A 25,777-nucleotide genomic window follows, 5' to 3' on the forward strand; every position below is an offset into this window, starting at 1 on the left:
ACATTCATTTAGATCTTTGAAAATAATTTGCCCCCTGTTTTCGCAAAATGGCATTTTTAACATTTTTTTCCCCTGTCTACCTTGATTTACACACGCAAGATTTTCTCACTGATAAAGTTGCGACTAAATCAAAACCCGGAGTTGCCATCTGCCGCCTGGGATTGGGCTGCCCATCATTGATGGATTTATGGTATTGAGTATTCGAAGATATGGATTGGCTTTTGAGTATCCGCATTCGATTGGCCTCGGGGCCCTTGTTTGTAATTCTATTTTGCCGAATCGAACTGGCAAGATTGATGGCTCTTTGATTTTGTCTGTGGTTGCTCGTGGAGGACGCTTGTTTCCCGTTGGTTGGTTTTCACCTTGGCTTCCTTCAAAAATGGTTTCAATACCCAAATCCCTCAAGTCAGGTCTGCTGGGTCGTACATCCGCCTTGGCCGTTGGCTTCCTTCAAAAATGGTTTCAATACCCAAATCCCTCAAGTCAGGTGGTGGAGGTTTCTTTTTTATGATTGTGCTCAAGTCTGTCACGAAAACGTGTGTCATTTGCATGATATCATCAAATATGTTTGCCAACTCCAAGAGACCAGCCTGGCTGGCAATCTGGTTTTATTACACGTTTGCCGCTCTAAATCCAAGGCCACTCTGGTTTTCTGCCATGTTTATCGGATTCTTTTTCCTGCTGTACATGCGTATGTACGTACCTTCTTCCTTACTTAGGTCTTGCGATGGTGTCTGATTGAGTTCGCTTACCTACTGAAGTGGCCGGTCTCGAATGGGCAATTCTTAAACTAAGGACTTCGTTATGGCGGAGAAGGAGGTAGAGAGGTAACCTTGTGGCATTCCTTCTCCATAATTGAATTTGTCTACATTGTCATTACATTTTATGGGTGCGAGCAAATCCACTCCAGATCATCTAGCTCAGTTTGGCAATCATATCAATTCGTGGATTAAAGAGGCCTGGCCATGTCCATTTAAAGAGTTCTTCGCACTTGTAGATCAGGAATTGGTTGTCGCGGAATCGCAGTATTTGGCGAGTTCACGGCCCGGAATCGGAAATGTAGCATGTCCTCCATTCATATCCACTGATCGGTTAACCCCATCCGCTTTTCCTCCGTCATTGATCGAGGAGACCACCAAACCCCAACGTCATCACCAAGACCATTTGGGCTGGGTTGCGGAGGTCAATATTTTGGTGGGAATGAATTAAAATCTCACCATGGTTTCCTTCAGTCCCAAAATTGGTATGCGTCGTAGTCCCTCTCTCACCAGGTTCGGCCATGAGTGCGCATAGTTTCCGTTGTTTTTTCATGACTAACGCCCACATTTGGCGTTTGGCGATGAACTCGTTCGATTTGAGCCTCCTTTTGAACAGGTTTTACTCATTTGACTTGATCATCCGAGGAGGATGGCGGACAAGAAACGCTTTGGAGTCTCCTTGTCCTCCTTATGCAGTATCTCTGTGTAATATGTGTGTGTGTGTGTCCTGATGATCCTCGTGGGCGAGATTGGTGATCCAAGGAGGGGGATCTTTGACTTTGATCTGAACTGAACTTTGAGCGACTCGGGTCCGGTTGACCTCAACTGACAATGAAACCAATCAAGGAGAGCTAATGCAAGACGACGAGCCTCTTGTTCGATGGGATCTGATTTTAAAATGGTGCCTGATTGTTGATTACCAAAAGGTTTAGCTCCAAGGTGGGGAGGAAGGTGCTCAGGTTACAATGAGGTCAATGTTTTATGATCCTAAGGAGGAAGGAAGTGACCGAACTCCTAATTAGGTCAACTAGATTCATGGGATCTTTGGCCAGTAAAACAAGTTGCAATCATATAAAGGGTAAGAGGCTCTTAAAGACGGAACGGGTTTCCAGAGAAATATGACAGGCCAAGAAGGAAGACTTGCACGAGACTTGAACGCCCGGGCATGATATGGAATAAAAAGTGGTGCTGTGGTGTGGCGTGGCGTGGTATACACACATACATACATACATACATACATACATACATACATACATACATACATACAAACTTGAACTCGTTAACCTCTGCTCTTTCGGGTTTTTCTCAAACTTGTTCTCGCGAGAGCATTCAAGGAGTATAATTCTATTAATTCATGACTGAATTTGTCATCGGTCGGAAATTCGATCGGCTTTGATAACTTCCAAATCAAACGACCTGGCCAAGAAAAATAAAATATCTGGCTGGATTGAAATGAGGGTTTCATAAACGGTCCATTTTGTAACGCGTTGCCCACCCACATGATTATCATTCCAGTTCCTTAATAACTGGATGGAGCGAACACTTATCCTGTCCTTTATCGACGTATGATGCTTCCGTACTTCTCCTGCCAATGCTCAAGTCTGATTTTTTATGTTCCAGGGAAGTGAGGTTCCATACATCTACGGTTGCATCGTACTATGTGCCATTCCCATGCTGGTGGGTTGTGCCGCATACGGCGTGGTCAAGCTCATGAACTCTCGTCGGAGAAAGATGAAGCAGGACCGAGAAGAGAACAACAACGGCAAAAAGGCCGACAAGATGCACGTGAAGGAATGGCTCCACCAGAGTGCCCGAAGGCCCGTGAAGGTCAAGTTTGGGCCCGATGAAGCGTATCATCTTCTGAACCGTAAGGGCGAGAAGCTCCGGACGATCGTGGTGAAGGCCGTCGAGAGTCTGGTGGTGGAGATCACGCAAGACACGCAGAAGAAGCCCATGGTCTTGGTGCGGGTGCCCAAAGATCATGACCTGGTTCTAGAGTTCAGCACCCCAGCCGAGCGTAAGAAGTTCTTGGGCAAGTTGGAGAACTTCCTCCTCAGTCATAAGAAGTCCTTGGAGACCGTGCCCGTATTCAGGGAGCACATGTTGGCCAATGCAGAAACCAAGGAGCGTCGGAAACTGCGGCTCGAGCATTTCTTCCGAGAGGCGTACGCCCTGACCTTTGGACTGAAGCCCGGAGAGAAACGTCGAGTGGAGGACGCCACCAGCGACGTGATCATGGTGATGAGAACCACCCTGTCCAAGAAGGAGTTTGCCAACGCCTTGGGCATGAAGGAAGCCGACCTGTTCGTCACCAAGATGTTCAACATCGTGGACAAGGACAATGATGGACGGATCTCGTTCCAGGAGTTCCTTGACACGATCGTCCTCTTTTCCAAGGGTCGGACGGACGACAAGCTCCGGATCATCTTCGACATGTGCGACAATGACAAGAACGGATCCATCGACAAGATCGAGCTCAGCGAGCTCCTCAACTCCCTGGTGGCCATTGCGAAAACGCAGAAGCTCTCCGAGAAGGACGTCAACAGCCTCATCAACAGCATGTTCGAGTCGGCAGGCTTCCAAAACAAGGAGTCGCTCTCCTATGACGATTTCAAGACCATGATGAAGGAGTTCAAAGGTGACTTCTTGGCCATCGGTCTGGATTGTAAAGGCGCCAAGCAGAATTATTTGGACAGCACCACCAACGTGGCTAGGTAAGACTGAGAACCCTGAGAACCCTGAGAAAGTGAGTCATTTGAACGAGGTAACAAAAAGATTTGCGTTTCTAATCGGTTTCCAGGATGCAGAGCTTTGGTCTAGAACACGTGGCTGAAAAACGCCGCTCAGGACTGCGAAAACATTGGGACGCCCTGACGAATTTTCTGGAAGAAAATCGCCAACACATCTTCTTCCTATTTGTCTTCTACGTGATCACCATCGCCCTCTTCGTCGACCGATTCATCTGTAAGTGGACCCTTTTTGATCCATGTTAGAATTGGAACACTCGCTTTCTAATCTCGTTTCTTCTCTAGTTTATTCATTCATGTCCGAGCATTTGGACTTGAGACACGTGATGGGCATGGGTATTGCCATCACACGTGGATCGGCAGCCTCACTCTCATTTTGCTACTGTCTCCTTCTGTTGACCATGTCTCGGAATTTGATCACCAAGATGAAGGAGCATTCCCTTCATCAGTACATTCCATTGGACTCGAATATCCCGTTCCATAAGATTTGTGCATGCACCGCTCTCTTCTTCTCCGTCCTTCACACGATTGGTCACTTGATCAACTTCTACCACGTGGGCACCCAACCCTTGGAACATTTGCATTGTCTCTCCAGAGAGCTGAATTTCCCTTCGGATGGCAAACCGACCATTCGCTACTGGTTGTTCCAGACTTTGACCGGCCTCACCGGAATCGCCTTGTACTTGATTGTGATGATCGTGTTCATTTTCGCCCATCCCTTGGTGCGGAAGCGGGCCTTCAACTTCTTCTGGATGACCCATCAACTCTACGTGCTCTTGTACATCTTGAGTTTACTCCATGGTTTGGGACGACTCACGGCTGCCCCTCGATTCTGGCTGTTCCTAGTTGTCCCCGGGTTCATTTACACGGTGGACAAGATTTCCACCCTCCGGACCCGCTACATGCAATTGGACATCCTCGAGACCGTGCTACTCCCTTCGGACGTGATCAAGATCAAGTTCTACCGTCCGCCCAATATGAAGGTCCTCTCCGGTCAATGGATCCGGTTGAGTTGCACCGCCATTCAGCCGGAGGAATTCCATTCCTTCACTCTGACGAGTGCCCCTCACGAGGATTTCCTCTCGGTCCATGTGAAGGCCCATGGTCCCTACACGTGGAAGTTGCGGAACTACTTCGACAAGAATATCAATGATCAGGAGGAGGACAAGGACAATCCGCCCAAAATACGTATCGAAGGACCCTTCGGCGGTGGAAATCAGGACTGGTACAAGTTCGAAATCGCGGTGATGGTGGGTGGAGGTATCGGTGTCACGCCCTACGCCTCGATCTTGAACGATTTGGTGTTCGGAACCTCGACGAATCGGTACTCGGGTGTGGCGTGTAAGAAGGTGTACTTTTTGTGGATCTGCCCATCCCATCGCTATTTTGAGTGGTTCATCGACGTTCTCCGAGATGTGGAAGGCAAAGACGTCACGAATGTGTTGGAGATGCACATTTTTATCACTCAGTTCTTCCACAAGTTCGATCTTCGAACCACCATGTTGGTAAGGAGGAGTGGTGCATAATAGTGCACATCCATGCCATAGTTTCTCTCCAAAATGTAATCAATCATATTTCTCGATTCCCTTTCCAGTACATTTGTGAAAACCATTTCCAACGATTGTCCAAACGAAGCATGTTCACGGGTTTGAAGGCAATTAATCATTTCGGTCGTCCGGACATGCCGTCATTTTTGAAATTCGTCCAGAAGAAGCACAGCTACGTAAGTTTTTTCCTCTTGAATGAGGATCTCGCATTGAACACAACAGTTCATTTATATGTCTTGGATTCTCCTCCCTCAGGTGAGCAAAGTGGGCGTGTTCAGCTGTGGTCCCGGCCCTCTGACCAACTCTATCAGTTCGGCATGCGAAGCTGTGAATAAACAACGCAAGTTGCCGTACTTCATTCACCATTACGAGAACTTTGGTTAAGAGGATAAACATCACGATCCCTGATGTTTTATTTTTACCATGGACGGAGACTGGAAATGGTTGCGACGAGCTCGTTTCCGAATGATGTCAGAAGACAGAGATCCTGCTCAACACCTAAACTCTCAAAAGAAATGAAACAACCATGCCAAACCACCTCTGATTTTCTCTCCCCTCTTCCTGTCTATCTTCTTTCTCTTCTTTGATTATTCTACCTGTATTGATCTTTTTTTATTTTCATTAGCGTGCTCAAGATCATTTTCAATATCGTCACTGGAATTGGGATGGATTCGTCTATTGTTTTATCTATTTTTAGTCAACCGTTTGGTTCTCGCCTTGGATCTAGTTGAAATGGACCTACGATCAAATGAGATGTGATAAACATTGCAATGATATTTTCTTCTTGACTTCACTTGGTCGGTCTGGGGAATCTTTGGCCCCTCCACTGTCAATTGCAGCCATAAAAAAAACACAAAATGTGACGATGAGTCGTCGATCTTTGTTTAAGCCCGATATCCAATCATTCTTTTGTATGTACATAGAAATCATTATCCCTAAACTCTGATGCCTTTTGCTCTGTTATTTATCCTGTGCAAATCAAGTTGTAAGCTCGCCAACTTCAATGCGACAGTGGAACAAAAAAAAAACACATGCTCCAACCCATCCATTCGTTCAATTACATCTACTTTATATCTTTCCACTCCCATTATTTTTATTACCACACCTTAATATATTTTTTCCCCAACCATCCCGGTTTCTATCGCATCCTTAAGCTGAAATGATTGAAATACAGGCCAATTAAAAAACCTCTGACATTCTTGAAAGATCTGCTTTTAGGGAGTCTTACAATGATTTATGGACTCCATCAACTGCGAGCAATCGGTTGTCTTACATGTGAGGGAAAACAATTCAGAAATGATTTGTCAAAATCCGACCGAAACTCGTTCACTAAACCAGGGATATCAAATGAAAAATAGGCACATTCTCGATTTCCATTTGAGGTATTACGGAATTTTGATTCATTAAGCATCTGCTGAGAGTTATTGAAAAAAACTGGTCAAAAATGTGAATTGCCCGTTACTGCCTTAAAAAAGTGTTTAGTAAATCTTATGATCTTTTGAACCGTGAAGCGTCATTTTTTTTTTAAATTAAAACAGCCATCAAAAGGGATGTGAGTGAGGAAGGTATGTGGAAAAAAGAATAAATCTAATGTACGTAGACAAGAGATGCTACAATCCAATAAGTACGGTTACGCCAACTTAAAGCCAGAATTGGAACGTAAAACTCTGTTGTGAAGGTTAAAGCGAGAGAATTTTAGTCACGTACCTGTTTTTCTTTGATGTTAAGAACAATTACGGAACGAATGAAAAGCAAATGTATTTCAGGATCTATTTGATCTACTTAACCAAAATGCATTTGTTAAAAGGAGTTCAGGTCAAGGTTTGAACAAAGCATTGAATATACCAAGAACCGTTTATACAGGGTGACCTCGAATAGGTGAGACAACTTTAACTTTAAATATCATCAAAACTAAAAATCTTGAAGCATTGTATGGACTTCAAATTTGAGAAGCAAACACAGACGTTGAAAAAAGCTTTGTAATTCATTCTCAATACCCTCCTCTTGGCTCTCACAACAGTATCATGTCTTCCATTAACTGAATGGCAAGATGAACGGATGATGTCAGGATCGAGGTCGAACCAATCAGCCTCTAACGCTTGTTTGAGGGGACCAACACTGGAGGACGATTTGACCCCGACCTTCCTCTCAAGAATGGGCTCTATGGAAAAGTACATGACATTGAGGTCTGGAGAGGAAGGGTGCCTAAAATGTTTCCCATTAGTCGTTTGGCTTGGGGCCCCGTCCTTCTGAAAGCAATAGAAAGCTCCCTGGGTCATCCACCCTCGTTCTGACTGTGGGCTCATTTTGACCTTCACACCCTCGGGTATGAACATGGGGGGCGGTTTGAGGCCACTGGATGTCAGAGCAGCCCATACCATGACAGAAGCTAGTTTTTGGCGACAAAATGTCGAGCTCTAGTTCTCACAATGTTTTCCAAGTTTCTACCCAAAACATGGCCATTGGGAGCATTGGAAACCACTTTTATTCTAAGAATCTTCTCATGTGACCAGATTACATGAGGATGCTTCCAAGATTTCATTCAATTAAAAAGCATCTTTGCTGCTTGCTCATTTGGAGGTTGTTCAGACTCTTTGCAAGGTTTCCGGATGCTGCTCCCCGCTTGATGAATTTCGATTACTACTTCTTTTGGATCCATGTTCTGGGACTGATTTTCATCACATAGAATTACACTTGTAGCAAAAACGTCAAGCAGATGTTCGCTCAATCCGAAACCAGTAATATTTAATATGGCAGGCTTCAAGCATAAATTAGGCACAAAACAGTGTACTGTCCCGCTTAATCCTGGTCACCCTGTATTAGGCGGCCGCCAAATCAGATGCAAAAGAAGCTATTGAGCACGCCCGGAGCAAATAATTCCTATTTTTTAACTTTGACCGTGGAATTCGATCAATTTTGGCGAATTCATAGGAAAACAAGTAAGCTATTTGAGTTCATCCGTGGCCACAGGACTCGAAAAAAAAGAGTTGTTTTCTCCTTGTCTACCTTGTTCTTTCCAACACGTTCGCACGTTTTGGAATGACCAACTGAACCAAAACATCAAGTAAAGAGCTGGAGTGATGCTATGGATGTCTTTGTTAAAAACGTGGATATGTCAAGGAGTGACTTTTAGGTGTCTGATGGAACCGTCAGATGGATGTTACACAAGGATCTTGGCTTGTGGCAACCGGGTTGCAAGATGGACCCTGATTTTAGACGCTCTGAAGCACAGAGCGCAGACAAGATCAGATCCGTTGCGAGACGTGTAATGTGCATATTTGTTGACTAATTTCAAGAATATCTTTCTAAAGTCCATCACAACAATGAATGAGACCAATGTGGCTTTCTGAGATCCTTCGGGAACAAGCAACCCATTCAGCAGGGGATCCCCTATGGAACTGGCTGGGGGTTGCAAATCACCTGTTTACTTTTGAGCTCTACCACCAAGGCTTACCTCCAGCGACCTTAATGTTTTTTTAAGAATTCGCCTACATTGGCATGAAAATACGGCCTAAAATTTGGAATTATCAGTTAGTTGCTCCTGGTGTGCTCAGCAGCTCCTTTCGCATTTGATTTGAGGGGCGCACATTTTCATTGTAATAAAACGCTCAAATCCGCCTTCTTTAAATGAGGTATTTTAATCACTTTGCCGTTTACTCAAATTTTTGCGTCATACCTTTCGAAAATGGCAATACATATCTAGTTTACCACCAGTCACAAGACTGATGGTGAGCAATAAGGCCCCTACAAAAATAACGCCAATTGGATCGATTATTTTGCATTGATTGATAAAGCGTATGAGTTGATTAACTTTATCAAGATATTTCTAAACCTGAAGATGTAGTTTAGCGTTAACGTTTAAACAATGAGCCAATTTCCTTTTAAGTCTGTGTCGTATTACAAGATTTTGACGGGCTTTTTACCTGGTAATGGGAACGCTACTTAGTTTTGCATAATGCCTAATTGACCAACAATTTGAGCTGGCATATTCCATTCTATTTTGCAATCTAACATGACCTTGCCCACGGTTTTGGCCGCCTACAAAGGCATATGTAGACATGAGTTGTGGCTGAACAATTTACGGGAGCCATTTGTCAAAAAAGGTTAGTAACCCTATCCAAGACCAAGTGAAAAGAGTGTAACTTTGAAGCGAAGTTGTCCAATGGCTAACCAACATGTGTTTCTCTCATGTTGAACATGATATGAACAGTGTTCTTTGGAAAGGCTTTCAGATCATTCGACTACTTTAAATCATGAAGATCCTCCTAGGGAATGAAAACTCAGTACCGAGTCCTTTTTTCGATGCTGATAATGAATCTATCGTTTTGTCGCTCAAGCCCAATCTCGAGTCCAGAATATTTCAGTGAGGACTTGTACAATGAGATAGAAGACAGGTAAGTTTTTTATCTTAAGGTGTGTGTGTTTACTTATTGCCTTTCTCCTAGTTTGTTTGAAGGGAAGGATCCGAAAAAATTGTTTACATTACCTTCAACAGTGAATCCACCTATTTCAACGGTGTAAGGATCCATAACTTTGACTCATTTATTCTTATGAACACTCATATTTTTCTGGTTCCTAGGAGCACTAGTCAAATTGCCTTGGCCTCAACCACTCAAAGGTTACAAACCGAAGTGGCTAGAAAACAGCTCGTAAGGAAGATGTCAAATCTCAACAACAAGGCTAAAGAGATTGACAACCATGACGATTATTCATCAACTTCATCTATTTCCGCCCCATCTGAAAATTCATTCAACGAAGATTGGAAGCCAGCAATATTCATTGAAGATGCAGGACGTTTTGAAAAATGGAACGCTTCGTGAAAGAGGCCAAAAAAGAGGTTTTTGTTCCTAAGTCAAACTGGCAGAAATGAGCCAAACTCAGCAAGAGAACAGTATATGTAGAAAGAAAAACAAAATAATGCTAAAATCAGGGGCAATGCTAACATTGCTGACAACATAATGTTAAGTTTTCATTAACAATAGTATCAAGGTTTGAAAAAGTCTTCTGTAAAAAAAAAGAAAATTTTAACGTAGGAAAATTAAGTCGAAAACCAGTGTTTTAGGCCAAAAAGTTCTTTAAGCATGTTAAAGAGTAAAACTCTGACAGTGTATTAGATTGCAATCTTACATGAACCATTCCTTTTTATGAATAAATGAATTGGAACTCTGATTTAATCCCTTGACAAAGAACTATTTAACCTCAAAAAAGATCTCTCAACCCTTGATGGTGACGTCATCTTCCGTTCCTCCTTCAATGTTTGAATTGACTCTCGAGAAACGGAAAGTAACGCCCTCTAAGAACTGAACTTCGTGCGTCCTCTTAAGCAATGCTTCCAGACAAGCACAAGCCTCAGCTGACGAGACTATCCCTTTACATGGTGCAACTTGGGGCAATCTCTTTCTTTTTTCCTTTCTGCCATAACATAAAATAGCAGAGCTTTTTTGGCAGTAGGCTTTTAACTTAAATTCAAATGATAATTCCTGCAAAGAACAACCAATAAATGTATTCTTGTGATATAAAAGCTTATCCATAATTTCAATCGGAAGATGGTGATGACTTCAATTTTGAAATGAAAGGCCCTATTTTAATGTTTTCAAGGACCAAGATAGAGGGTCCTCTTTTAAAGCCAGGCTCAAGTGGACGCCATTTATGCTCTCAAGCTCCGCAAGGGGCATCCTTGTTTTTGTTGTGGTTAAATCTCGAGAGTCTATACGTTTGAAAGGAAGAAATTTTAATTCTTATGAAGAAAATGAAGAAAACTAATGGATAACTAAGAAAAAAAATGTGTTTCAGTTTCAAATTTACCTTAGAGCCGTCCCATGCATGCAAGTACACTCAACCAGTTTACATTTCAATTAGCCATATTTACCTTATCATTGAACTTCAAAATTGTTCGTTATTCAATTCGGCAAAAGAAAAATAGGATGCCGGCTCCGAAACTTCATATTTCTCAAACTGTTAATCAATAATTTTTAAACGATGGAGTCACCAACGATACGAAAATGTGTTAGGATAATTTAAATTTGGAATACAGCCAACAAAACCAATAGATTGCGAAAGGATGTTGATAGCAGATGACCAACAATGATTTTTTCCTAAATTGGTCATCTTTAAAAGTACAACGGGGGCAAAAATGCTCCATGGTTAGTGGTCGGCAAGTGGTCGGTTAGTCCAGGGACTCTATAGAGAGGAAACGACACGGATTTCCCCTCACCGCCAACTTAGGCCATTGCGTTGAATCAAGACATTAACTCCAGTACGAATAAAACAAGATTATCCATACTGCATAGTACATTAAGGTGTTTTTAATTAAATAATGATCTCCTTGATATACAACTCCGTCCATATACTAAATATTTCTGAATTAATCTTGAAAGTCAGAAGAATAAATGAACATCAAATGAATAAAAAAACAATCGAATTGTTTTTCGATTGAAATTGGTGAAATATTGCGTAAAATTGGCTCAAAAACACACATAGATAGAAAATCATCAAGAGTCATTTTATTAATTGATGGGTAATGTAGACTGATAAAATATAAAAAAAATGTATGGAATAAGCAATAAAAGTGCATGTACATAAATGTTAACATATTAGAATATCTTGGATGGACAATTGATAATTTTGTCTAAACCCACACATTTGACAAAAAACATCAGGCGGCATTGGTGAGAAAGGAATGAGTTATCTTTTTGTAGAGTTTAAATTTCTACTTATTAGGAAGTTTGCATAAAAGGCAGGCATTATTTAAGGGGCACAGAGAAATATCAAAGTACAGTAGACTAGATCTCAATTTGCACTTTGGACTTCAATAAATTGTTTTTCTTGCAAAAGCATCCAAAATACCAAAATAGTCAAATAAAACAGGTGCCATATCTCTTAAAATTATTATTTCATGATTATGAAGCATCCAAATGAGTTTAAAGAACAATATGTAGCTCAGAGCTACAGTATGTCTACTTTTGGATTGAGGGCCATTCCTAGAGTGAGAACCATAGTTTTCTAACAAATGCGTCAAATTACTTGAAATTTGGTCAAGATGTGTCTGAAAGAATTTTCTACAAATAATATTTTTGGCAAAAGAGAATTTATTGATTGTGTTTTGAGCAAATTCTTGTTTTATCAAGAAAACCTAATTAGCACTTTTCAGTTGTTGTACTTTAAGACATGTTTAAAGTCATTTTAAGTTGATCTGAATGCCTGGTTTTAAGCACATACCATCAATGGTTACGAAAATGATATTAGTCACATATTTTGTTCAATAATTACGCCAATAACTGACATTCAAAAATTTCAGCGGCAAAAGTTTAGGCCTTACTTGGCGGGAAAGGTTTGGTGATCACAAAAAGGTGGCGTTTCCTTGCTTTAGTGTCCTTGGTTAGTCATAATTTCATTGCACCATTAAAAGGATCCTAGATGCATGAGCTCATTATGGCTTCTTGATATTTTTTTCGAAATGGCCCTCATTTAATAAATCAATCTTTGAAAAAAATATCATGTAATAACTAGAGGCTGTCAAATTAAGCATTATTGTTTTTAAGTCCTTGTCATTGCGATAAAGCAAACGAGGCCAGTGACTTGGATTGAGATCCTGCAATCAAAAGTTAATGTTTTAAGTCGATTGGTTAAAGCAATTCCTAATAAGAGGGAGATCCCCGGCTTGCTTCTTCTCTGCGACCTTCCTTAGCGTAATTTTCAGACGCTAATCACACCAACAAACAAAGATCAAATCTGATACCAGACAATGGCACACCTTACCTGAAAAATTTGACGATATGCCGGTTAAGACCATTTACAATTTTGTATTGTTTGACTGATTTGTGGGCAAAAAAATAGCTTATTGGTTTTGGATAGAGAAAGAATATTTTGGTACTTTTCCACAAAAACACCGCAATGAAAGAAAGTGAGGCATTAATATTTCCGGGTGCTGATGTCAGATTCGAAAGCAAAACATATTTCAGCAACAGGGTTTCAAGAGAACATAATCTATGAGGCTTGAGAACTCTGTCTTCTTTGCATTTTTTGAGAGAGCTCATAAGCGGGGATATGGAGGGGATTAAAAAAAATGGCCAAGTGTATTTTCATATTGGTTAACGTCAATATGCTAACATTAAGCCAAGGGCGTAATAAAACGTAACGAACGTTGTTCCGGCACTGAACATCCAACCTAAATTGAAGAATCCTAAATATTTGGTGCAGTTCATGCTTGCTAATAATGAACTGGTTTTATGATACAGATCAGGTCAGACTTTAACTAGAAAGTTTTTAACCGGTTTAAATTGGATGTCAAAAACTGATTCATAACATTGCGTTCATAATGCAACATGAGGTGTTTTCCCAAGATGCCAAAATAAATGAGTACGAAGACAGCAAAAACACAAGCACTCATTGATCTCAGAAAACACCTTCAAAATGATAATCTTAAAACGTGCCTATAAATGAAACTCAAAAATTTGCGTTCCATCAATACTTAAAATGGATCACATCTAAAGTGGATCAACAATTTCAATTGCTTTCCAACCACTTTCACACGTCTGCCAATTAGAATAAATATTGTTTGTCTTTTTCATCAATTATTTTTCCGAGCCTTTCCGTTTTAAGCTTTAGAGCACGTACTAGGTTTTTAGAGTCTACTACTGTTTTGCACAACTGTTCTGCATAATTGTGGGACCTCATCCCCTATCGAAAGGATCGATCAAGGACGACGGTACTCTGGACATGTTTGACGCATGAATTGACCAAATGAGCAAAGGCTACTACATTGTAGGATGCTATTATTGAATCCTTCAGTTGCTTGGGCTGATAGAGATGATAACACGAGTCATTGGTAAGTTTCAGTCTGATTTATATTTATGCATAATGCAACAGGCTCCCGGACAAAAGAAAATTTCACGCCTGCAAGGTATGTTGAGCGAATGAGTAATGCCTCAGTATTTGACCGAATACTGTAGGGGAAATTGATTGGACGGGTACTTGTTGGAATTACTAGCTCCATGTGAGAGATAGGAATTGGTTTCCATGTAAAAGGGGTTGTATTGAGGGTAGCCATACTGAGCAGCCGTCTGGTATGGAAGAATTCGTGGCAGAGCCTGGTTCGATTCTGGGATATCGCATTTTGGGTCTGGCGTGGCCAATCCCCGAAGAACGCGATTGATGGTTCTCAATAGAGGATAGTGCTCGCAGCCGCACACATTGCGGAAGTCATCTAGGTCCAGGGCCCAGATCATGGCTCCTCCATAGCCCTTGTCTTTGACGAATTGAGATTTCTTCCTGATCATAGCAGAGTCATCAAAGCCAACCCATTGATTGCCTTTGAAGGCATACGGTCCCATGGAACCCTCTGGATGTTTCTTGACGGCCCAGTTATCCTCTTTAATAGCCTTGCAGATCTATAAATGAGGAGAGATTGGAGATGGTCGTCCTTGATTCTATCGTAAATAAGTCACATGGTACTGTACCTCATAGTAGGCCAAGAAACCAGCGGCTCTGGTTTGCATGCCGGCCATGCCCTTGGTGCCCGGGGAATTCAGTCCAGTCTGAGAAGCATCATTCAGAGTGAATGCCTGGCCGTACATGGGCATACCCAAGACCAGTTTCTTGGAATCAGCTCCAAGCTCCTTCCAATAATTCATAGTAAATTCCTGTGGAAAAGAGAATTCCGTGTCATTTCACCGTTGAATTTTATTTTTGGTAGGCTTCGTGGGTTTCTTTTTTCAAGCTTACGGTGTTGAAATATCCATAGGTGGCTTCCTCGTAATCAAAAAGAGGAGCCACGTGTCCCGTCTTCTTGTCCCAATGCCCATGATAGTCGTAAGTCATCACGTTGATGATATCCAAATATTGGGAGATAATTGGCACATCATAAGCCGCATCAATAACAGCCTTACTGGGCGATACCGCCGCCGTGAGTAACAAACCATGAGGCTTGAAGGCCGCACTGAGTTCCTTGACCAAATTGGCGAAATTCTCTTTGTCACTAATTGGTCCTTTGTCGCAATCCACTTGCCAACACTTGGGGTACTCCCAATCCAAATCCAGACCATCAAAGGAATACTTTTGAACAAACCTCAGTGCCTCTTCAACAAACCGTTTGCGATGGCTCTCGTTGTTCACCATGCGGCTGTACTTATTTCCTTCCGAATCGTTCCATCCACCCAAAGCAAGAAGGACCTTGACGCCTTTCTTTTGGAGGGCGTTCACTCTGTTGTAGAATTCGCTGTCGATATCCGCCCACGTGTCATGAGGTTTAATGATTAGGCGATCCGGGTCCAGGACAGCAAAGCCGTAGTTGACATGGGTGCAGAGGTTGGGATCAATGTCCTCAGGGACGTACTTTCCAATGCCGGGTCTATACCAGGCCCAATTGGTGAAGTAACAAACCACTTTCATTCCCGTGTCTGTGGTTGTTCCCATGCCAGGATGACCGGGAACAAAGGAGCTCTGGGTTGTGGTTGATGCAATTGTGGTTGTGCTGATAGTGGAGGGAATGGGGGTGACAATGGGAGAGCCTTGGCCATTGCTATCCTCGTTGTAATCAGGGTAAAGGATGGGCTCTCCAGGCTCTTCCGTCTCGGGTTCATTTGATACAACTACTTGGTTTGATTCCATGCAGGGTTCATCGTCATTGGGCCAATCACAAATGTTTCCATTGAATACGGTACCAGGTGCACAAGGGCGGGTGACATATTCTCCGTTGATGCAAACTTGGAATGCGGCACAGTTCCCAGGAATCTTAGCTGACCCACCTCCGCTGCAAGCAGAGTAGGAACCTTGGGAGAATTCTGCCCTGAATACGCCGATTTCATCTTGAATGCGGAATTTGCCGCTGATCTCGTTATCGGAATTGGGTTCATCGTTGCGATATCCCAATGCTCGGTTGATGGTCTTCAAGAGCGGATAGTCTTCACCGCCGCACAAGCCTTTGAAGTCGTCCAGGTCCAAAGCCCAAATCATGGCTCCACCCAATCCCATGCGTTTCACATACTCACTCTTGAATCGAATCGTGTCAATGTCGTCGAAACCCACCCATTGGTCGCCTTTGAAGGCGTAGGGACCCATGCGGTTCTCGGGATCCCGCACCACTTGCCAACCCTTTTCATTGATCTTCTCGCAAATTTCGTAATAGGCCAGGAATCCGCGGGATCGGGTGGAATGTCCAGCTTCACCACCGCCGTAAGATTTTGCTGCCAATCCATTTTCATTAGCATCAGCCAAAGTGAAGGATTGTCCATACATGGGCATGCCCAAAATCAATTTCTTCTTGTCCAAGCCCTTTTCCAACCAGTTAAAGACGGTGTAGTTCTGAATGAGAGAGAGAGAGAGATAATGAGTGAGAAGGTATTCAATGGCCACATACATTCCTCTATAAACTTGCCATGTTGTAGAACTCATTGCTATTCAGGGGATGGTGGAACATTGGCGCCACATGGCCCGTTTTCTTATCCCATTGCCCATGATAGTCGTATGTCATGATGGAGATATAATCCATGGCATTGGATAAAGCTTGGACTTCGTAGGCCTCTTCAATGACGGCCTTGGAGGGAGAGACCGCTGCAGTGAGGAGGAGGTTCTTGGCTTTAAGAGCAACGCTAAGTTCTTGCACCCACAAAGTGAAAGCATGCTTGTCAGACTCGGGTCCCTTCGAGCAATCCACCTGCCAACACTTGGGATATTCCCAATCCAAGTCAAGACCATCAAAGTTGTGCTCTTCGAGGAATTCGACCACATGTTTTGTGAAGGCTGCCCTGGCCGCCGGGTTGTTCACCAATCGACTGTACTTGTCACCGGCACTATCGTTCCAACCACCCAAAGCCAAGAGAACCTTTCTGGTCTTGGATTTCAAGGCGGTCACTTTCTGGTAAAACTCTGTTGAGCAGAAAAGAGGGTACATATACACTATGTCAAAATACTATTTGTTTGCTCTTACCATTATCAAAATCGGCCCATTTATCGTGAGGCTTGAGAAGCAATCGTTGGGAGTCCAATACAGCAAATCCGTAGACAATGTGAGTACAAAGCGATGGGTCAATCTCGGCAGGCAAGTACTTCCCTGGCCCTTGTCGATACCACGCCCAGTTTGTGAAGTAGCACACCACTTTATATTCCTCGGATTGCTCTCTGCAAAAAGATTATGTTTAGAAAACGAATTTGAATCATTTTTTTGCTACGGTTCACTCACTGGTTTGAATCGGACTCGGATTGTCCAGACATATTGTTGTCCTCTATATCTACGGGCATGTTTTCGTTTTGGTCATCCATTCCGGTTTCGGGTTTGTTGTCTTGGTCGCAATTGTCAATCATTTCGTCGCCACTGCCATCAATCACTCCTGGGTATTCACCCTTTTGGGGACCGAGGACTTTTTTGATGGTATTCATTAAAGGATGAACTCCTTGACCACAAACGTTGTTGAAATCATCCAAATCCAAAGCCCACACCATTCCACCACCCAACCCCAACTTGCGGATGTATTCCGACTTGTATCTGATCATAGCCACGTCATCATAGGACACCCATTGGCGGTCCCGGAAGGCATACGGACCCATGGTCTTGGGGCTAGATTTGTCCTCGACCACAGTGTACCCTTTGTTCTTGACCATGTTGCAGATCTCGTAGTAGGCCAAAAATCCAGCCGCTTGAGTGAATGGCCCGGCTTGTCCTTTTTGAGGAGCGGGAGCGTTCAAGCCGTTCTCGGACGGGTTTTGAAGGGAGAATGCTTGGCCGTACAAGGGCATTCCCATGATGAGTTTTTCTTTGGGTATTCCGGCCTCCAACCAATAATGAATCGTGTAGTTCTACAAAGAGGTATGCTTCGTCAAATCCATCGACATATTGCTCATTTCAAAGACAGTTGGTCCTACCGTGTTGAAGTAATCGATTTCATCGTCCTCATGGACGTACATGGGGGCCACGTGTCCGGTCTTCTTGTCCCAATGGCCGTGATAATCGTAGCTCATGACGGCAATCCAATCAAGATATTTAGCCAATTGGGGCACCTCATAGCCAACCTCGATGATCTTCTTATTGGGACTGACAGCCGCCGAGAGTAACAAACCTTTGGGCTTGAACACCTCGCTGAGTTCCCTAATCAAAGCACTAAAAGCTTCTTTGTCAGAATCAGGCCCCTTGTTGCAGTCGGTTTGCCAACACTTGGGGTACTCCCAATCGAGGTCAAGACCATCAAAACCGTGCTTCTCAACGAAGTCCAAAGCGTGATTGATGAATCGTTTTCGCGATGCGGGGTTATTGACCATGTCACTGTATTTGGGTCCTTGAGAATCGTTCCATCCACCAATGGCCAAAGTGACCTTCAAGTTCTTGTTCTTCTGTTTCAGACCGACGACCTTCTCGTAAAATTCTGAAACAAGAAATCAGTTTTGGCACGTTTAGCACGCCTATTTAGCTCTTTCAACTCGTCAACTTACTATTGTCGATGTCAGCCCACGAGTCGTGAGTTTTGATGATCTTGTTTGAATAGTCCAAAACGGCGAATCCATAGACAATATGAGTACAAAGCTCGGGATCAATGTCCTCGGGGCGATATTTGCCCACGCCTCGACGATACCAGGCCCAATTAGTGAAATAGCACACCACCTTGTAATCCCCACTCAAATGATCCTGAGTCGGTTCCACTACTTCCAAAGGAGCATTATTGATGGGACGAGGAGTTGTAGTGGTGGTGGTAGTAGTATCTCCTGGAGTCAGTCCAGGGCTTTGAGGCCTCATGACATCTCCCACCTCAGGTTGACTAGCATCACAGGGAGCATTGTCTGGGTAATCGCAGAGAGAAACAATATTGTTCCAATTTAGTCCTGCACCGCAAGACCTTGAGAGGTACGATCCTTCTCCATCACACTGAAGGTAGCCTTGACAGTTGTTGGGATCTCTGATTAGCTCTGGACCTCCACAAGGCGATTCCTGATAGCCAGCACGGAGTATTTGACGGTCAGCTTTGATGGAGTGATCTTGGCATTCAACGTTGCTCATGAAGTCGCACGTGATCTTGTCCAAGTTCCAAAACAAACCCTCGGGACAGTAGTGAACTCTTCTCTTACCATCAAGGCATTGGATATAGGCGGAGCAATCCTCAGGAACGCCTTCGTATACGCCTGGTTGGCATGGAATGGTCTCATCTATGATAATTTCGACTTTCTCTTCGATTACTTCACTTTCTGCATTATCTTCATTTTCTACTTGAGATTCATCCAGAGTTCCTTGAGGGTAGCCCCCAGTAAGAGACTCCTGGCTGGTTCCTAAAAGTAAAACCATATTATGGTCAAAGAAATCAATTCATCAAAATCGGCCAAGTCAGCCCCATGCTGTGTCGTAAATAAGACACGACTCAACAACTCGAAGCAACACTCTTTCAGCTCCTATCGAATGTCATAAAATGGGCACGTACTTCTTCGATTGGCGCAATTGACGTTGAAGTCCCAATCGCAAATATTGAGCACGTCATTCCAAAGCAGGGGTGCCCCGCAAAAGAGAGGGTTCAATTCGTTGTTGACGCATTGCATAAACCCGGAACAATCGGCGGGGTCTGGATAGTAAGCGCCGTTCTTGCAGCCTCCCTCTGGGACCACGGTTCCCGCCGTGGTCGTTTTGATCGTGGCGGGCCTATCGGTGGTTGAGACGGTAACACCAGGGTTCTGGGGTTCTGGATAGGATGGGGTGGTTGGGACCCATTCGGGACCAAAGGAGTCAAATTTGGTGGAACCCTCCTCCAGTGGTGGAGGAGTGACCACGGGCGGTGGGCTGGTACAATCTGCTGGAGGGTTCAATGAGAAGTCCCGGAGCACTTGACTGATGGCATTCAAATTCGGATTGGGTCCTTGGCAACACTCGTTGTTGAAATCGTCAAAATCAATGGTGAAGAGAGTGGCTCCCCCAAAGCCGTTTTCAATGATGAATTGGCCTTTGGTATTCATCATGTCTGGGTCGTCGAAGCTCACCCACTCTTGACCAGAGTAGGCGTGTGGGCCATATCGATCATCACCGTTGTTCTTAGTCCATTGTTGAGATTTGACTACAACGGGAAGGACGGCATTAGTGAAGAAGCTATTCCAGTGGATCCTTAAATGGACTTACTTCCAGAGCATATTTCGTGGTAAGCCAACATGCCCCCTTGAATGGTGTGGGGTCCAGGGGACGCTGGTTTTCCAGGAACAATGGGAGCGCCCACCTGATTGTTGATCGTGCTCAGGACCACAGCTTGTCCATAAAGGGCAATTCCCATTTGAAGTTTCTCCTTAGGAACGCCTTGCTGACTGACATAGTTCAGAGCGAATTCCTGTAATTACATTTCAGGTTTGGATTATACAATACATACTTAGGGAATCTCATTTCAAGGGATGAGAAGTCAAGAGACTCTTACGGCGCTCTTTTTCTCGCTGACACCTATGGTCGCCTTCAAAGGGCTATGATGGTAGGCCTTTTCGTCCCAAAACCCATGGTAGTCGTACGTCATGACATTGATCAAATCTGCGCTTTGACCAATGGTTTGGAAATCGTAGGCCTTTTCCAAAATGGGGAAGAATCCAGAAATGGATGTCATGACAATCAATCCACTCGGACCATAAGCCTCTTTCAATTCCTATTGGGACGACCAAAAAGACTTATCAAAACGTTGCTCTGAATGGAGTAGGACCCAAAGGAAAAAAGTACCTGGAGAAGGGCAGCAAATCCTTGCTTGTCTGATGCGGGTCCCTTTGAGCAATCGCTTTGCCAACAGACTGGATATTGCCAATCAATCGAAATTCCGTCAAAGCCGTAGCTCTTCAGAAACTTCTTGGACTCTCGGACAAAGTTTTGACGTTTCGAGGGCGAGTTCACCAGAACCGAGTAAGCGTTTCCAGCCGAATCGGCCCAACCGCCAATGGCCAAGATGGTCTTGACCTTCGGGTTTCTCGCTTTGCTTTCCCGAACCATACGATTGAAATAATCTAAAGCATGGCATTTAGTCTAACTTTGGCTTCAAATACAAAATAAGGGAATGAAGAAGCAGTCATTAGGCTTACCGTGACTGATTTCCAGCAACTCATCTGACAAAGCAATCGTGTGTGTTTTGGCGTCTAATCGAGCAAAGGCATAAACCACGTGGGAACAAAGTTGGCTCGGAATGTTTTCAGGTACATATTTGCCCGCCCCATCGCGGTAGACCGCCCAATTGGCGAAGTAGCACACCACATTGTTGGACGTAGATCTCCCCTGACGATATGCCGAGGTTTGAGATTGAGGCAAGAGGTATCGTTGAATAGATGGAGCTGGATAATTGAGTTCTCCCACCCTAACCATCTTGCCTGAAGGGCATCTGAAATGTTAACACAAGACTAGTTAAGCTTTGAACAACTATGAGACATTCGACCACACATATTACCTGAACTTGGCGAAATAGCTGCAAGTTCCAGCTTCGGGGTCGAAGAATTGTCCAAAAGGGCAGGAAAGCTTATGTTGAATGCCATTTTGACACCAGAACATCTTCTCGCAAGCCACAGGATCGCTGTAGAGTCCATCTTGGACAGACGAGCACCTACGAAAATCATTTGATGGTCACAATCTGCATCGATGCCTGTTTTTTTTTTTGACGAAGTATTTCCTTTACTTGTTCAATCTGTAGCTTTGGGGAGCACCTCCATTTCTGGTTGAGCAATCCACGTTATCCGGCCAATTGCAAATGCCGTTCTCGGCGTCGAATTTAAGTCCGTCGCTACATCGGAATTTGGTGGCGCTTCCGTCGGTTCCACATTGGTAGAACTCCTCACAGTTCGCGGTGCTTGGTAGAAGTCCGGTTTCGCCTTCCTTGCACACCAGGATCTGGACCTCGAATGGTTCTTCTGTGGTTGTGGTTAGAGGCTGGCTCAAGTCTGGGAGAGGCAAGGGCTCGCCCTGCACTTCCACGATCACACCCTCTCCTACTAGTGACAAGATGCGTTGAAGTCGAGCCCAAATAAGATAATTGGGGGCGATGTTTTAGCTGGAACTAAACGTACCATTGAGTTTGTCATTCATCCTGGAGATCAAAGGCCACTTTCCTTGATTGCATACGCCAAAGACGTCGTCGAGATCAATGGCCCAAACCATGGCCCCTCCCAGTTTGTGCTTCTTCACATAATCCATCTACGGAGAAGCAATAGAGACCCAACACGATGATTTCGTTCTATTTTCCAAGACCATTAGCCTACCCACCTTCTTTCCAATGGATTGAGGATTATCATATCCCACCCATTGATTGCCTTTCACGGCGTAGGGGTTGCCGCCTCTATCCTCGTGGGATTGCCAACCATCATCGCCATTTAATCCATAGCAGATCTCGTAATAGGCTAGGAATCCGGTTTCATTAGTGAACACGCCGGGGGTTCCACCCGCAATAGTGGCGGCTCCGGGTTTATTATCGTTCTTGTCGGCCAATGTGAAGCTACGACCATAGAAGGGAATACCTAAAATGACTTTCTCGGCGGGCGCTCCTTTTTTAATCCAGTGTTGAATAGCGTGATCCTAGAGAAGAGAGTTCATAAAAGTCATATTTAGAAGTGATAACTGAAACCTCTAGAAAGTATTTACGTGGAAGTGCAAAAGATAAATTTGGCTTATCTACCGGACTGTTAAAAGATGGTTAACTAGTATTTGCGCCTAATGTTTTTGCACGTTTCATATGTTATTTGTCAATTTGTGAAGATCGTAAAAGATTTTGAATTTATGTTATTTTAAAATGCTACCATGCCCGGAGTAAAAAACGACAAGCTTTGCTCAAGTAGTCCCATTTTTGGCACATTCATTATGATAAGAATGTGGCATTTGGTCCGCCAAAATCATTGAATTGAAATTTCAATTAATGACAACATTTGTTTACTCACTTCGAACCATTTTTAATATTCAACTTTATATCTAATGTGTATCGCTTTGACGTTCCTATTAATTCCTTTTGAACATGGACAAATAGATACGTAGATATACGTATATTTACCGTGTTCAAACTTTTGCCCGCCCAGTCCTCGTTTTCCCTCTCCTTCAGAAGAGCATGATGGTCAGCTTTGTTGTCCCAGAAGCCATGAAGGTCGTAAGTCATGACGTTAATAAAGTCCAGCTTCTTGGAAATTGCGGGAACATCGTACCCTTCGTCAATTCGAAACTTGGCGGCTGAAACAGCAGCTGAGAGCAGGAGACCACGGGGTCTCAACACAGCAGACAATTCATTCACCAAATCAGCAAAGTTTTTCCTGAAATATGCTTTGGTTAGTAACTTTGAGTTCACATCCTTCAAGGCCTTCAAGGTTCTACTTACTTGTCGGCATAAGTGCCGCCACGATCAGTGGCTCCGGGATACTCCCAATCCAAATCAATGCCGTCAAAATTATGCTGATCCAAGAACTTAATCACGGAATTGACAAAGATCTCTCGCCGCTCAGGATCTGCGGCCATTTGCGAGTACCTCAGACCCCCTTCGTTCCAGCCGCCAATGGCGATCATAACCCGGAGGTTAGGGTTCGTTTTCTTCAAAACCGAAGCGGCCAAGTAATTTCCTGTAAGAGCGAAGGAGCGGATGTGAACCTTTGATACGCACTCACTCCAATTGATCCCTGTCAAGTTTACCTTTGACGATATCTTGCTCGGGATCGAGGGATGTGATCTCCCATGTTTGATTATCCAAGCCGGCGAAACTGTAGATCAAGTGAGAGCAGGCGAACGGATCAATGTCGGACACTTTTATGTTCATAGGTTCGGGTCGGTAAATTGACCACGAGCCATAATAACAGATGATCTTGAAGGCCGACGAATCTTCTCCAGTCTCGGATGACTCTCCTATGAAATTAGTACAATGGCCTTTGCATGTAAGAGTATTGGGAACAGGGAATCAAAAGTAGTTTACCATCAACGGGAGCTCCTCGTGTAACTCCACGGGGATAGCTTTCCACGGCTGAACGGGCCGGGTAAAAGTCCCCTTGGGACGATGCCAGCTGATCCTCCTCTTGCTCATCTTCTTCCTCGTACTTTCGATTGCCAAAGTACCCTTGGGGTTGATTGTTCAAGTACTGAGCCGCTCCATAAAAACTGAATTTGGGCTTAGTGTCGAGGTGTTGAGCAGCTCCGAAGAAATCATATTTAGGTTGCTCTTCTTGAACCTGTTGAGGATTCCTTATTGATGCTTCCACTGCTCCTCGACTGAAGCTCTCGGGATCGTTCACTGAGATGCTGGTCAAATCTTGTTGATAGGTCTGGATGGGACGAGTCACAGGAGCGGTATCTTCTATAATATTGGGTGGAGATTCCACAGAGGATCGGCTGAAGCTTTCAGATTCAACGTGATAGGGCGAATAGGATCGTCTTTGTGGATAGTAGGAGTTGAAGGCGTGGCTCAAAGGTGTGCCAAGTACCAGAAGGTAAAGAAGCTGTGCCACGCCCATGTTCAAGCCTCGGCGGCGCCCATAGTCCCTCATGGTGAGGTGTGACTAAAAATGAAAATGCAAATTCCAGCCGTTCAATCTTTTTTCTGCATGCCTAGTTTCACTTGCGGGCCATTAATCTTTCAGCTCGGATTTTACTTGAGCCTGTCTTAAAAGGGCCCCAGGCCCAACGACCGAGCATGCCTGAGTGAACACAGAGTGACGGGTTTGGGTAATAAGATGATTAGAGGAGGTGAATGACCCAAAGTTCGTCCCGACCAAGCACTGATCTGGAGTTGGAAAACATCATTTGTTTGAGGTTGGCTGGAAGATCCAGTTTGTCCAGACGTTTTTAAAAAAATGTCTCTCCTTGAACGTTCAGGCTCGTTAACCGATAAGATCAGAAAGCCTTCATCGGAAAAAACTATGCAGTCCCCAAACTGGATTGGAATTAGGTCAGGCTTCAATTGTCATGGTCTGGGCAAGAATGAAGTCAAATCCTCTTCGTTTCACGCATCGATCAATCAAAGAAGGCCCTGAGAATTTTCAGACTCAAAGACTGAATCTCAATGAAGGTAATTGAAGAGGCATATGTATCCATCTTGGCATTGTATGGTTTCGAATCGCAACTTGGCTTGAATCAAATAATATCGAGTTCTCACAGTTGGGAAAGGTTATCTTTGTGTGGGATCGCAAGAAAACAATGAACACCACTTGAAATGGACATTAAACGAGGAACCGTTTCTCGTTGATTATCTGGCATTTCGATCTCAATCTTTCGCAAAGCTTATAGGCATGTTCGAGGAGGGCTCCTGCTCCGGTTTCAAATTCCGGTTTTTTTTTAATGTTTAAAATGGGTCTGAAAAGCATGAATGTCAGTGAGATTGACGCCATGATTTCGAGAAAAGAGCCTCATTTTGGCCTCAAGGTATCTGAATGTTTGAACTTCACAAACAAGGGCTGATTGATTTCTACCTGCGTCACATATAAACAATTCAAGTCCAGTTCAATGTGAACCTATGGTATTCTATGAAGTACTCACGCCAAGGAAGTGCAATTTGTGGACAATAAACTGATGTGTGCTTGGTAGGTTGTAATGTTGTTGCCCCGTTGGGCTGACAAGCTAGAATGTTTTTCCATGAAACACTCTACTTTCCTTCAAAGTTTTTCTTATTCCAAAAGGCCTGCCTCTCTCCATGCCCCAAAATAATCCAGTTCACTCATCCTTTGGCCTGCCTGCTTCCCAAGTAAAGCATCATCCACCAGCCAACCAAGCAAGCCACCTAAAAAAGAACAACCCAAAGACACTACCGCCACGAAAGTGGACTCTACTGAAGTACCCTCAAAT

General features: G+C 43.8%; 2 protein-coding genes and 1 long non-coding RNA gene across 3 annotated transcripts in view; 2 read left to right on the plus strand and 1 right to left on the minus strand.

Moving 5' to 3' along the window:
• The window catches only part of LOC131882785 (dual oxidase-like), a 34,799-nt gene extending 28,703 nt beyond the window's left edge, over positions 1-6,096 (plus strand). The window contains exons 11-15 of the mRNA XM_059230045.1: positions 2,379-3,472; positions 3,559-3,722; positions 3,791-5,010; positions 5,100-5,228; positions 5,308-6,096. Of these exons, the coding sequence (XP_059086028.1) occupies positions 2,379-3,472; positions 3,559-3,722; positions 3,791-5,010; positions 5,100-5,228; positions 5,308-5,436 (2,736 nt within the window). The 3' untranslated portion in view covers positions 5,437-6,096. The remainder of the gene's footprint in view (positions 1-2,378; positions 3,473-3,558; positions 3,723-3,790; positions 5,011-5,099; positions 5,229-5,307) is intronic.
• A 3,133-nt stretch (positions 6,097-9,229) lies between these two features.
• Positions 9,230-10,226, plus strand: LOC131882786 (uncharacterized). The gene is made up of 3 exons (XR_009373531.1): positions 9,230-9,446; positions 9,498-9,569; positions 9,632-10,226. It is a non-coding gene; the product is annotated as an uncharacterized LOC131882786 (long non-coding RNA).
• A 3,654-nt stretch (positions 10,227-13,880) lies between these two features.
• On the minus strand, positions 13,881-24,556 carry LOC131882787 (probable chitinase 10). Its single transcript, XM_059230046.1, has 21 exons — positions 23,916-24,556; positions 23,639-23,848; positions 23,331-23,568; positions 23,013-23,265; positions 22,235-22,543; positions 22,039-22,165; positions 21,651-21,960; positions 21,426-21,578; positions 21,067-21,359; positions 20,714-20,991; positions 20,424-20,642; positions 20,138-20,339; positions 19,452-20,075; positions 18,475-19,302; positions 17,911-18,407; positions 17,231-17,844; positions 16,979-17,169; positions 16,427-16,917; positions 14,776-16,353; positions 14,511-14,693; positions 13,881-14,441 (listed from the first exon to the last, which is right to left on the minus strand). Exons 1-21 carry the CDS (start codon positions 24,481-24,483, stop codon positions 13,980-13,982), a joined length of 8,628 nt encoding a protein of 2,875 aa, XP_059086029.1. The 5' UTR covers positions 24,484-24,556; the 3' UTR covers positions 13,881-13,979.
• Between the last annotated feature and the right edge of the window lie 1,221 nt (positions 24,557-25,777).

Source organism: Tigriopus californicus, chromosome 6, assembly GCF_007210705.1.
Source record: "Tigriopus californicus strain San Diego chromosome 6, Tcal_SD_v2.1, whole genome shotgun sequence".
Taxonomy (NCBI): domain Eukaryota; kingdom Metazoa; phylum Arthropoda; class Copepoda; order Harpacticoida; family Harpacticidae; genus Tigriopus; species Tigriopus californicus.